The sequence below is a fragment of the Carcharhinus amblyrhynchos genome, chromosome 2 (genome assembly GCF_965287045.1).
Source record: "Carcharhinus amblyrhynchos chromosome 2, sCarAmb.v2.hapA, whole genome shotgun sequence".
NCBI classification, from domain to species: domain Eukaryota; kingdom Metazoa; phylum Chordata; class Chondrichthyes; order Carcharhiniformes; family Carcharhinidae; genus Carcharhinus; species Carcharhinus amblyrhynchos.
The window spans coordinates 144,188,944-144,201,848 of NC_137325.1; the positions used below are offsets into that span (position 1 = coordinate 144,188,944).

Consider the following 12,905-nt stretch of genomic DNA (forward strand, 5'->3'; position numbering starts at 1 on the left):
ATACTTTTCACTGTAAATACACATGACAATAATAAATCAAATCAAATCAAAAAGACTATTGAAACACAGAGGTTTGACATCTGCTGAGCTAATTTATATTTTATTAAGGACTCATCAACTCACACTCATTATTTAAGCCTTTTGGCAGCGCCCAAGCAGAACTTCACTGCTCCAAAGGAGTATCTTTGACCCTCTTTACTTAGAGTCTGCCCCCTCCAGCCCTCCCTCTACCCAGGGGCTTGTTTCTCTGCTCCCTCCTTCTGTCGGCAACACTTCTTACCTGAGTAAAACTGACAGACTCAGACTGAAACTTGAGCTGATCTGGTGACCGATCAAATCGCTCTGAGAGGGTCTGTAATTACTTAAACGAGATCCAGAGGGCTGTTAGAGTATGAACTCCTTGATTGAGGCAATTAAGTGCAGAGGTCCAATGTGGAGTGTCTGTGTTACTGGCACTCAGGGTGTACTGGGATATACCTGTCTGAGTATTACTGATCATTGTCAATAAATCTTGATTTGGTGAAGGGACACCGGCCTTTTTTTCACCATTGTCTCCAGACAGGAACAAGTGTGCGAAGCATTGGAACAACCTACACTTCAGGATGGGTGACACAGTGGTCAGCACTGCTGCCTCACAGCACCGGGGACCTGCGTTAGACTCCCAGTTTGGGTCGCTGTCTGTGCGGAATCCGCACATCCTCCCTGTGTCTACGTGGGTTTCCTTCGAGTGCTCCGGTTTTCACCCACAGGCACAAAAATGTGCGGGTTGGGTGGATTGGCCATGCTAAATTGCCCCTTAGTGTCAGGGGGATTAGCAGGGTAAATGCGTGGGGTTGTGGAGATTGGGCCTGGGTGGGATTGTGGTCAGTACAGACTCGATGGGCTGAATAGCCTCCTTCTGCACTGTAGGGATTCTATGATTGAAATATTGTAATCACCACAGACTGGCAACTCACAGAGCACTCAGAAAGAATGGATTTGGGCAGCTCGGTAGCACAGTGGGTTAGCACTGTTATTTCACAGCTCCAGGGTCCTGGGTTCGATTCCCAGCTCAGGTCACTGTCTGTGTGGAGTTTGCACATTCTCCTCGTGTCTGCGTGGGTTTCCTCCGGGGGCTCCAGTTTCCTCCCACCGTCCAAAGATGTGTGGGTTAGGTTGATTGGCCATGCTAAGAAATTGCCCCTTAGTGTCCAGGGATGCGTAGATTAGAGGGATTAGTGGGCATAATATGTAGGGATATGGGGATAGGGCCTGGGTGGGATTGTGTTCGGTGCAGACTCGATGGGCCGAAGGGCCTCTTTCTGCACTGTAGGGTTTGATGGATTTGATGACAGCCATTCTCTTGGGGTAAAGTAAGCTTCACCACAATGATGTCTTCTTTATCATGGCTTTAATTACATCACATCATAAACTTCTAACAAATAACTTGTTACATTTCTTATCACTTTCTTGCACAGGTATGCAGGTCACATTATAAAGTTAGAACATAGAACATTACAGCGCAGAACAGGCCCTTCGGCCCACGATGTTGCGCCGACCAATTAAAAAACAATGACCCTCTATAGAGGATTGGTTGTCAAATAGGAGGCAGAGAGTGGGGGTCAATGGGTGCTATTCAGATTGGCGGTTGGTGACTAGTGGAGTGCCCCAGGGGTCGGTGCTGGGGCCTCAGCTATTTACCATTTATATAGATGATCTGGAGGAGGGAACCGAGTGTATGGTGTCGAAATTTGCTGATGACACCAAGATTGGTGGAAAGGCAAATTGTGCGGAGGGTGTGGAGAGTCTGCAGAAGGATCTAGATAGGCTGGGCGAATGGGCCAGGAAATGGCAAATGGAATTTAATGTTGGCAAGTGTGAGGTGGTCCACTTTGGTAGGAAGAATGGTAGGAAGGACTATTACTTACGGGGCGAAAAACTGCAGCAGGCGACGGTGCAGAGGGACCTCGGGGTCCTTGTGCATGAGTCGCAAAAACCCAGCTTGCAGGTGCAGCAGGTGGTCAGGAAGGCGAATGGGATGCTGGCCTTCATAGCGAGGGGGATTGAATATAAAAGTAGGGAGGTCTTGCTGCAGCTGTATAGGGCATTGGTGAGGCCGCAGCTGGAGTACTGTGTGCAGTTTTGGGCGCTGCACCTGCGCAAAGATGTTTTGGCCTTGGAGGGAGTGCAGAGGAGGTTTACTAGGCTGATACCGGAGTTGAGGGGGTTGAGCTATGAGGAGAGGCTGAATAAACTAGGCTTGTACTCGTTAGAGTTTAGAAGAATGAGGGGAGATCTCATTGAGACGTATAAGATGATGAATGGGATGGATAGGATAGAGGTGGAGAGACTCTTCCCGCTCAAAAAAGACAGTAGGACTAGGGGGCACAGCCTCAAGATAAAGGGGAGACGGTTTAGAACGGAGTTGAGGAGGAACTTCTTCACTCAAAGGGTGGTGAATCTCTGGAATTCTCTGCCCGTTGAAGTGGTGGAGGCTGCCTCGCTAAATATTTTCAAGAAGCGGGTTGATGGGTTTTTGATAAGAGAGGGGATTAAGGGTTATGGGGAGAGGGCGGGAATGTGGAACTGAGCCACGACAGATCAGCCATGATCTTATTGAATGGCGGGGCAGGCTCGAAGGGCTAGATGGCCTACTCCTGCTCCTATTTCTTATGTTCTTATGTTCTTAAACCAATCCCTTTCCATCCATAAACCTATCCACGGATCTCTTAAACGCCCCCAAACTAGGCGCATTTACAACTGCAGCAGGCAGGGCATTCCAATCCCTCACCACCCTCTGGGTAAAGAACCTACCCCTGACATCCGTCCTATAACTACCACCCCTTAATTTAAAGCCATGCCCCCTCGTGCTAGCTTTCTCCATCCGAGGAAAAAGGCTATCACTATCCACCCTATCTAAACCTCTAATCATCTTATATGTTTCAATAAGATCCCCTCTTAGCCGCCTTCTTTCTAATGAAAACAACCCCAAATCCCTCAGTCTCTCCTCATAGGACCTCCCCTCCATACCAGGCAACATCCTGGTAAACCTCCTCTGCACCCTCTCCAAAGCCTCCACATCCTTCCTATAATGTGGGGACCAGAACTGCACACAGTACTCCAAGTGCGGCCGCACCAGAGTGGTGTACAGTTGCAACATGACGCTGCGACTCCTAAATTCAATCCCCCTACCAATAAACGCCAAGACACCGTATGCCTTCTTAACAACCTTATCTACTTGATTCCCAACTTTCAGGGATCTATGTACACATACACCTAGATCCCTCTGTTCATCCACACTATTCAAAGTCCTCCCGTTAGCCCTATACTCAACACATCTGTTATTCCTACCAAAGTGAATTACCTCACACTTCTCCGCATTAAACTCCATCCGCCACCTCTCGGCCCAGCTCTGCAACCTGTCTAAGTCTCCCTGCAAACTATGACACCCTTCCTCACAATCTACCACACCTCCAACTTTGGTGTCATCAGCAAATTTACTAATCCACCTAACTATACCCTCATCCAGATCATTAATACAGATTTCACCAGAACAAAAGTTAGTGTATGTGACCATTAGGGTTAACAGGATTTAAACATCGTGGAATTATCTAAACTCGGAATCTGCCTTTCTATACACTCTGAATCGAACACCACAATTACTTTCATTAATGTCCTTTGGGGAAGGAAATCTGCCTCCCTTACCCGGTCTGGCCTACATGTGACTCCAGAGCCACAGCAATGTGGTTGACTCTGAAATGTCCCAGTGAGACACTCAGTTCAAGGGTGATGAGGGATGGGTAACGAGTGCTGGCCCAACCAGCGACACCCCCATCCCTCGAATGAATAAAAAAACCCACGACCCAATCTTTCAATAGTGAATGAAAGAGAGGCTTCACTTCTTTAACAGTATGTTGACCAGCTGTATTTCTATTTTGCAGTAAGATTTTCAGCCTGGTTGGTGCGAGAGGAAATCTTTCCCTCTTGAAATCTGGATTCACGTTAATCACACTTTATATCATTGACAGGATCGGAGAGTTATTGCCACTCTCCAATTGCCCTCAGAAGGGATTGTGGGCAACTAAAAGTCAATGAGATTGAGTGGATCTTCCCCTCACTGTTCCTCGAGACTGCTATGGGCACAAGAACTAGGAGCAGGAGTAGAACATCGGGCCCCTCGAGCCTGCTTCGCCATTCAATAAGATCATGGCTGATCTTTTTGTGGACTCAGCTCCACTTATCCACCCACTCACCATAATCCTTAATCCCTTTACTGTTCAAAAATGTATCTATCCTTGCCTTAAAAACATTCAATGAGGTAGCCTCAACTGCTTCACTGGGCAGGGAATTCCACAGATTCACAACCCTTTGTGTGAAGAAGTTCCTCCTCAGCTCAGTCCTAAATCTGCTTCCCCTTATTTTGAGGCTATGTCCCTAGTTCTAGTTTCACCCGCCAGTGGAAACAACTTCCCTGCTTCTATCTTATCTATTCCCTTCATAATCTGATATGTGTTTATAAGATCTCCCCTCATTCTTCTGAATTCCAATGAGTATAGCCCCAGTCTACTCAGTCTCTCCTCATAAGCCAACCCTCTCAACTCCGGAATCAACCTAGTGAATCTCCTCTGCACCCCCTCCAGTGCCAGTATATCCTTTCTCAAGTAAGGAGACCAAAACTGTACCCAGTACTCCAGGTGTGGCCTCACCAGTACCTTATACAGCTGTAACATAACCTTACTGGGTATTAGGGTTATAAAATCTGTGTATAGATAGATATAAATACAAAACTGATCAAATGATCCAAGTATCAGTAACATAAAATTCATACAATAGATTTTAACTACCCCGGGCTCCTCTCAAATCAGAGTCACTTTAATAGACCATAAGGCAAAGGAGCAGAAGGAGGCCATTCAGCCCATCGAGTCTGCTCTGCCACTCAGTGAGATGAAGGCTGATCTGATATAATCCTCAACTCCACTTTCCTGTCTTAACCCTCGAGTCCCTTCCTGATTAAAAATCTGTCTACCTTAGCCTTGAACGTACTCAATAACCCGGCCTCTCCAGCCCTCTGCGTTAAAGAATTCCGCACATTCACTTCCCTAATGGAGGAATGAAGAAATGAGGGATTTTAAGTGTGAGAAAAGTGTACTTACATCCGTCGCCATTAACTCTGCGCCATCATCCACTTTATCCACAGATATCACACCCTGTGAGCAGCAGTGATAGTCCTGGGGGTTGGTGGATACCATCAGGATGTCTGGAACGGGAAGAATTAGATTCCTGTTCTTAATTTGGTGATGATTAATATCCCTGCCTTGTTTTTGCCACTTCTGACCTGTGCTGTGACCTGTTCTCGCTCGAGTGAGTGTCAGACCACCCGATGGTTCAGAGACCCTGCCTTTAACACAACAAAACACAAACCTGGGCCCAGGCCGGACACTGATTCAGACGGAATTTAACACTGAGCCAAAGGAGGAGGAGACTGGACAAAAAACAAAATTACTGCAGAATCCGAAACCCAACGAGAAAATGCTGGAAAATCTCAGCGGGTCTGGAAGCATCCGTAAGGAGGGAAAAGAGCTGATGTTCCGAGTCCAGATGGCCCTTTGTCAAAGCTTTGGGGTCACCTGGGCTCAAAACATCAGCTCTTTTCTCCCCTTACAGATGCTTCCAGACCCGCTGAGATTTTCCAGCATTTTCTCTCGAGAAGGAGCCGGGCCTGGTCAGAGAGAGAGGTTTTAGAGGGAGAAGCAAGAGGCAGAGAGAATATTCCAGAATGTCAGGCCTACACCCTGAAGACACGGCCGGCTCTGATGGAATACAGGAAGTGGGAGACACACCAGGGGCCTGAGCTGGAGGGAACGCAGACCCGTCAATGTGTTCTAGGGTTGGAGGAGGTTAAGGAGACAGTGAGCAGGTGGAGGGATTTGAACACGAGGCTGAGAGATATCTATATTTTACTAAAAGCGTCTGGTTGCAATGCCACAATGCTATTGACCCCTCACTTCTGATGTTGTTTACCTTGAAGCTCTTTTTTCTTGCCGGACAGGATCTGATAGTAAATGTGGTAACTCCGTTCCCCAGGCTGCTGAAATATTACACGGGACTTTTCCAGCAAGTCTGAGAACATGAAGAATGAACAATTAGCAACTTGCCTGAAAGACATTCCTGTCCTTTAACACAATGGATTTGCTATTCCGATCCCTCGCAATTAGTGCTGATGCAATCAATTTAAAGTTTATTTGTTCATCACAAGTAAGGCTTACATTAACACTGCAATGAAGTTACTGTGAAATTCCCCCAGTCCATAAGTCCATAAGACATAGGAGCAGAATTAGGCCACTCGGGCCATCGAGTCTGCTTTGCCATTCAATCATGGCTGATATATTTCTCATCCCCATTTTCCTGCCTTTTCCCCATAACCCCTGATCCCCTTATTAATGAAGAACCTATCTATCTCTGTCTTAAAGACACTCAGTGATCTCCACAGCCTTCTGTGGCAAAGAGTTCCACAGATTCCCCACTCTCTGGCTGAAGAAATTCCTCCTCATCTCTGTTTTAAAGACCTTTAGCCTGAGGTTGTGCGCTGTGGTTCTAGTTTTTCCTACTAGTGGAAACATCCCCTCCATTTCCACTCTACCCAGGTCTCGCTCACTGTAAGTTTCAATGTGATTCCCCCCCCAATCCTTCTAAACTCCAACGAGTAGAGATCCAGAGTCCTCAACCATTCCTCATACGACAAGTTCTTCTAGTTGCCACAGTCCGGTGCCCATTCGGGTCAATCCACCTAACCAGCACATCCTTTAGAATGTGGGAGGGAACCGGAGCACCCGGAGGAAACCCACACAGACATGGGGAGGATGTGCAAACTCCACACAGGCAGTGACCCCGAGCTGGGATCGAACTCAGGCCCCTCGCATTTTGAACAGCAGTGCTAACCACTGTGCCACCCCAATCAAATCAAATCAAATTCTCTCACTCTACTTCTCCTCATTCCCTCCATTAATGCTCACACACTCTGTCTATCTCCCTATCTCTCTCTCGCTTTCTCTAACTCTCCTCATTCCCTCCATTAATGCTGACTCTCTCTCTCTCTGTCTCTTTCCCCTGATCCCACTGCTGGCCGTGTCCCCTGCCTAACGCCCAGATGAGTTTTGTTCACGCTGTATGCTTTCTCTAAGGTGTCTTTGCAATCTCTGAAGAACTCACACGATGTACCTGCCATTTCCCCCCAGACCAACCCAATCATTAGCACTCAATCCATTTCCTTATCAGCCTGTCAAACCTTCCTGTGGTGAGAATTCATTCTCATCAGCCTCTCACCTTATCACTCATTAGGTTTTTATATGAATTTGAATATTGCTGAGAAGAGAGGCTGTAAGATTGGGTTCTGATCAGTAACCCTGTAATAGCGCCCGAGCCATTTCCTCACCAGATTAGCTTAATGCTGAAATAGAGACAACAAAGGCAATCTTTGGGATAATAGTTATCCTATCAGACCATTGCTTACTGTATGTTAACTCATGAATGGGTCTAAAGGTTATATAAGGCATTAGTGAGGTCGAATTTAGAGTATTGTGTACAGTTTTGGTCACCTAGTTACAGGAAGGATGTAAATAAGGTTGAAAGAGTGCAGAGAAGGTTCACAAGGATGTTGCCGGGACTTGAGAAGCTGAGTTACCAGAGAGAGATTGAATAGGTTAGGACTTTATTCCCTGGAGCGTAGAAGAATGAGGGGAGATTTGATAGGGGTGTATAAGATTTTGATGGGTATAGATAGAGTGAATGAAAGCAGGCTTTTTCCACTGAGGCTAGGGGTGAAAAAAACCATGGGTTAAGGGTGAAAGGAGAAACATTTAAGGGAATATTAGGGGGGGGCTTCTTCTCGCAGAGTGGTGGGACTGTGGAATGAGCTGCCGGATAAAGTGGTAAATGCGGGGTCATTTTTAACATTTAAGAAAAACTTGGACGGGTTCATGGATGAGAGGGGTGTGGAGGGATATGGTTCAAGTGCAGGTCAGTGGGACTAGGCAAAAAAATGGTTCAGCACAGACAAGAAGGGCCAAAAGGCCTGTTTCTGAGCTGTAATTTTCTATGGTTCTAAGGCTGTCAGTATTGAAAGTGCCCAGTCTGTCTCAGGTACCCTTGATGCAGTGCCCAGCCATTGCCCTCTCCTCCCTGGGCGCTGTGTTCACCCGTGTGTCTCTGGCAGGTTCTGCTCACCAGATACAGTCATGAGTGGCCTCCCATGATTCAGGTCAGTGTGGGCCTCACACCAACACGAATGGACAATTTAATATGGGGGACTATCAGGTATAAAGGCCTGAAAATGATATTTGAACATATTCACATGGGGATCCTGACGTTTAATGGTGGGATACCCGTTACGTCACTGGCAGGGGACCATCACAATGGGAAATCCTGGGATCTGGAACTCTAGCCGGATTGTCCACCCCTGCCGCCAGTCCCACCTGCTGGAATTGGGAGCAGAAAATCCCCCCCATTGTCCCTGTTTCAGCTAGGCAAAATAAGTGACAGCCTTTCGCTAGGTCACTTCACAGGACAATGCCTTGACCAATCAAAGTCAAGTTGCCTGTCTTAAATTTCAAACAATTCTTAGCAGTTAACTGTCAGCCACCATCCACTGGTGCATTCTCCATGGCAATGCATCTACCAATCAGAGTCCACTTGCCAAGCAATCAAAATTCTCTTCTTTGTAACAATATAAAGTTGTTCTCCCCCCGGCATTGAAATAGTTGCAAATTGTCCTGATGAGCACCGGATGAAAAGCTTTGGCATAAATCTCTCTTTTTTCAGCAATATCCGGGGTCTGGACTATCAAACAACTCGTTCTATATGATTTCCACATCAGGTACAGTTTGCCACGAGATGGACCCATCACATCAATCCCCTCCTACTGAAAATGACTCATCGTACATACATACGCATACATATATATACATACGTACACACACATATATACATACGTACACACACATATATACATACGTACACATACATATATACATACATACACACACATATATACATACGTACACACACATATATACATACGTACACACACATACATACACACACACATACATACATACATATATACACACATACATACATACATGTGTCTATGTCAGCAGATGACAGTTTGCCCGTGTGACCGAAATGGATCCTTATGTATTTGCCCTGAAACCAAGGGAGATTTTTGACAATAAATATTGCTGTTCAAAAATCAAAATCCATCAGAATAAGCTGACGTGAGTGAGTATTCTGCCTTTTAGCTCCAACACGGCCCAGACAATGTGTTAAAAGTCTTCACAGCAAGGAGGAGGCCATTCAGCCCCTCAAGCCTGTTTCATCCTCCAGTTGGATCATGGCTGATGTGTATCTTCACCCAGAATCACAGAATATTACAGTGCAGCAGCACTGAGTCTGCACCGATACACAAAAGACAAAAAAAACACAAAGAAACATTCTCTTACTGAACAAAATCTGCTCTACCCTCTTAATCAAACTGATTCCCAGAATGAGCGCAATGTAAAATCCCTGACAGCTGACATAGCGAGGTTCCTGCAGCTGACCTGGTTCACAGGAAGTGTCCAGTCTTCGATTTAATATCTATGAAACATCTGACTTCTCATCGCATTGCGAAAGATAATCTTTGGATTTAATCAGCACGAAACCTCTCAGCCTTAATCCCAGCCGGGGATTATCAGTAACCATGTTAATGTCAGGATTAATAAAGGAGTCATTCAAATAATGGATAGGGGCAGCATGGACAAGCTGGGCCGAACGGCCTGTCTCTAAGCTGGAAACCTCTACTCAGTTGTGCCAAGCGCTGGGTTCTGAGGGAGAAACGTCCGACTGGGAACGTTCCCACTTACGAATCTGGAAGAGTTGTCATTCCGGACAGTCTTTGCATTTCCAAAGGCCTCCATTGCTGGGTTAGCCTCAATGATCTGATCCTCGAGGGTCCCCTGTGAGGTTCGGAAAGAGAAGATCCATTTTCCTTGTTACTTAAACATCTCCCAGTCAAAGAATAATCGCAGCACGGAAAGAGACCATTCAGCCAGTAGTGTCTGTGCTGGCTCTCTGCAAGATCATTTTAGACCAGCACTTCTCCCATCCCTGAGGGTGGCTGAGAGGCACCCACATTGCTGTGGCTCTGGGTAAGGCCAGGCAGGGTAAGGATGGCAGATTTCCTTCCCTAAAGGACATTAGTGAACCAGATGGGTTTTTACAACAATCGACAATGGTTCCATGGTCATCAGTAGACTTTTAATTCTAGATTTTATTGAATTCAGATTTAACCATCTGCATTGGTGGGATTTGAACCTGAGTCTCCAGATCATTAGTAAGTCTGGTCCTCTGGCTTCCTCATCCAGTGGGATCACCACTACGCCATTTACCTCCAACTCTGGAGGCCTTTCCTTATGTCCCCTTTGCTCCTTGTTCCATTTATCTCACATTGGTGTCCACTCATTCTCCACCCAATGGGAATAGTTTCTTTCTATTCTGTCCACTCTGCCTGACCCCCTTATGATTTTAATCACATCCATCAAATATCCTGTCAACATTTTCTTCAATAAAGAACCCCAGAGCTTCCAAAACATTTTCAAGTAACCTGGAATATCTTGTTGGTAATGAGGGCATTGGGCAGTGGGAGAGAGGTCAGTGGATTGGTTGGTGGCTGGTGATCCAGTGGGGATCTGAGAAGGATCCAGTGATGGTTGGTTGGAAGGTTTTTGGGGGGAGGCGGATGGGGGAGCAGGCAGATCGTGCGGTTAGTTTACTGAGTAGCTTTCTCAGGAGGAAGCCCTGTGTCACCTCTGATCCCATCCCTGACACATCCTTTCAGCTGCTAAGTTTCCCTGAGCTGGGAAAAGCTGATTCCCTGAGGTGAACTGGCTGTTTAAGGAAAGGCAGGCCGCTATGACTCTCACCAACTTTTACAGATGCACCATAGAAAGCATTCTTTCTGGTTGTATCACAGCTTGGTATGGGCTCCTGCTCTGCCCAAGACCGCAAGGAACTACAAAAGGTTGTGAATGAAGCCCAGTCCATCACGCAAACCAGCCTCCCATCCATTGACTCTGTCTACACTTCCTGCTGCCTTGGCAAAGCAGCCAGCATAATTAAAGACCCCACGCACCCCGGACATTCTCTCTTCCACCTTCTTCCGTCGGGAAAAAGATACAAAAGTCTGAGGTCACGTACCAACCAACTCAAGAACAGCTTCCTCCCTGCTGCTGTCTGACTTTTGAATGGACCTACCTCGCATTAAGTTGATCTTTCTCTACACCCTAGCTATGACTGTAACACTACATTCTGCACCCTCTCCTTTCCTTCTCTATGAATGGTATGCTTTGTCTGTATAGCACACAAGAAACAATACCTTTCCCTGTGTGTTAATACATGTGATGATAATAAATCAAATTAAATCATTATGATATCTAAATGAACATACCACGTCTGTGAGTGGATTGGTTGTCCCATTGAACAGGAAGTGGGTGGGTTCTTGCTGGGACCAGTTCCCCGGACATATTTTTGCATTTTAACTTTGAACATGAACCCCTCTCATCTCTTTCAGGAGTTCAGGTTAGATTCTCTCTCACACTTCCAGTAAGATATTTGGAGTACTCACCATTTTGTCCAAGGCAGCCCCATGAGCCTGCGAAATAGAGAGAGAATATTATTCTCAATTCAGGAGGAAATTCATTAATAAATGGATTAGCTGTTAATTTAACCACTTCCTATTTGTCTTAATGAGATAAGCAATGTTAGAGAAACACTTAACTCATTTCACACAAACATGAATCTCTCAGGTCAGAGTTTTACAATCTTCCTGGAGGTACAAGGTGAGATTACTCTCTGAGCACAGTGTTTTATTAGTGTCACAAGTAAGGCTTATATTAACACTGCAGTGAAGTGACTGTGAAAATCCCCTAGTCGCCACACTCCAGCGCCTGTATGAACACACTGAGGGAGAATTTAGCGTGGCCAATGCACCTAACATCTTTCAGACTGTGGGAGGGAACTGGAGCACCTGAAGGAAACCCACGCAGACACGGGGAGAACATGCAGATTCCGCACAGACAGTGACCCAATGCCAGAATCGAACCCGGCTCCCTGGCACTCTGAGGCAGCAGGGCTAACCACTGTACCACCCATGGCCCACATGAGATGTAATTCAGACCGTGGACAGGAATGTAGTTCGGAGCGTGTACGGGAATGTAGTTCGGAGCGTGTACAGGAATGTAGTTCGGAGTGTGTACGGGAATGTAGTTCGGAGTGTGTACGGGAATGTAGTTCGGAGTGTGTACGGGAATGTAGTTCGGAGTGTGTACGGGAATGTAGTTCGGAGTGTGTACGGGAATGTAGTTCGGAGTGTGTACGGGAATGTAGTTCGGAGTGTGTACGGGAATGTAGTTCGGAGTGTGTACGGGAATGTAGTTCGGAGCGTGTACGGGAATGTAGTTCGGAGCGTGTACAGGAATGTAGTTCGGAGCGTGTACGGGAATGTAGTTCGGAGTGTGTACGGGAATGTAGTTCGGAGTGTGTACGGGAATGTAGTTCGGAGTGTGTACGGGAATGTAATCCGGAGTGTGTACGGGAATGTAATCCGGAGCGTGTACAGGAATGTAATCCGGAGTGTGTACGGGAATGTATCAGTGTACAGGAATGTAATCCGGAGCGTGTACGGGAATGTAGTTCGGAGTGTGTACGGGAATGTAGTTCGGAGTGTGTACGGGAATGTAGTTCGGAGCGTGTACGGGAATGTAGTTCGGAGGGTGTACGGGAATGTAGTTCGGAGTGTGTACGGGAATGTAGTTCGGAGTGTGTACGGGAATGTAGTTCGGAGTGTGTACGGGAATGTAGTTCGGAGTGTGTACGGGAATGTAATCCGGAGT

The 12,905-nt window shown here is 46.5% G+C and overlaps 1 protein-coding gene across 1 annotated transcript in view; it reads right to left on the reverse strand.

Moving 5' to 3' along the window:
- Nucleotides 1–12,905, reverse strand: part of LOC145359946 (myosin-7B-like) — a 90,850-nt gene that overhangs the window by 62,661 nt on the left and 15,284 nt on the right. The window contains exons 7-11 of the mRNA XM_080214831.1: nucleotides 11,635–11,665; nucleotides 9,879–10,003; nucleotides 9,117–9,180; nucleotides 6,001–6,099; nucleotides 5,133–5,236 (exon numbers count right to left, since the gene is read on the reverse strand). Of these exons, the coding sequence (XP_080070957.1) occupies nucleotides 5,133–5,236; nucleotides 6,001–6,099; nucleotides 9,117–9,180; nucleotides 9,879–10,003; nucleotides 11,635–11,665 (423 nt within the window). The remainder of the gene's footprint in view (nucleotides 1–5,132; nucleotides 5,237–6,000; nucleotides 6,100–9,116; nucleotides 9,181–9,878; nucleotides 10,004–11,634; nucleotides 11,666–12,905) is intronic.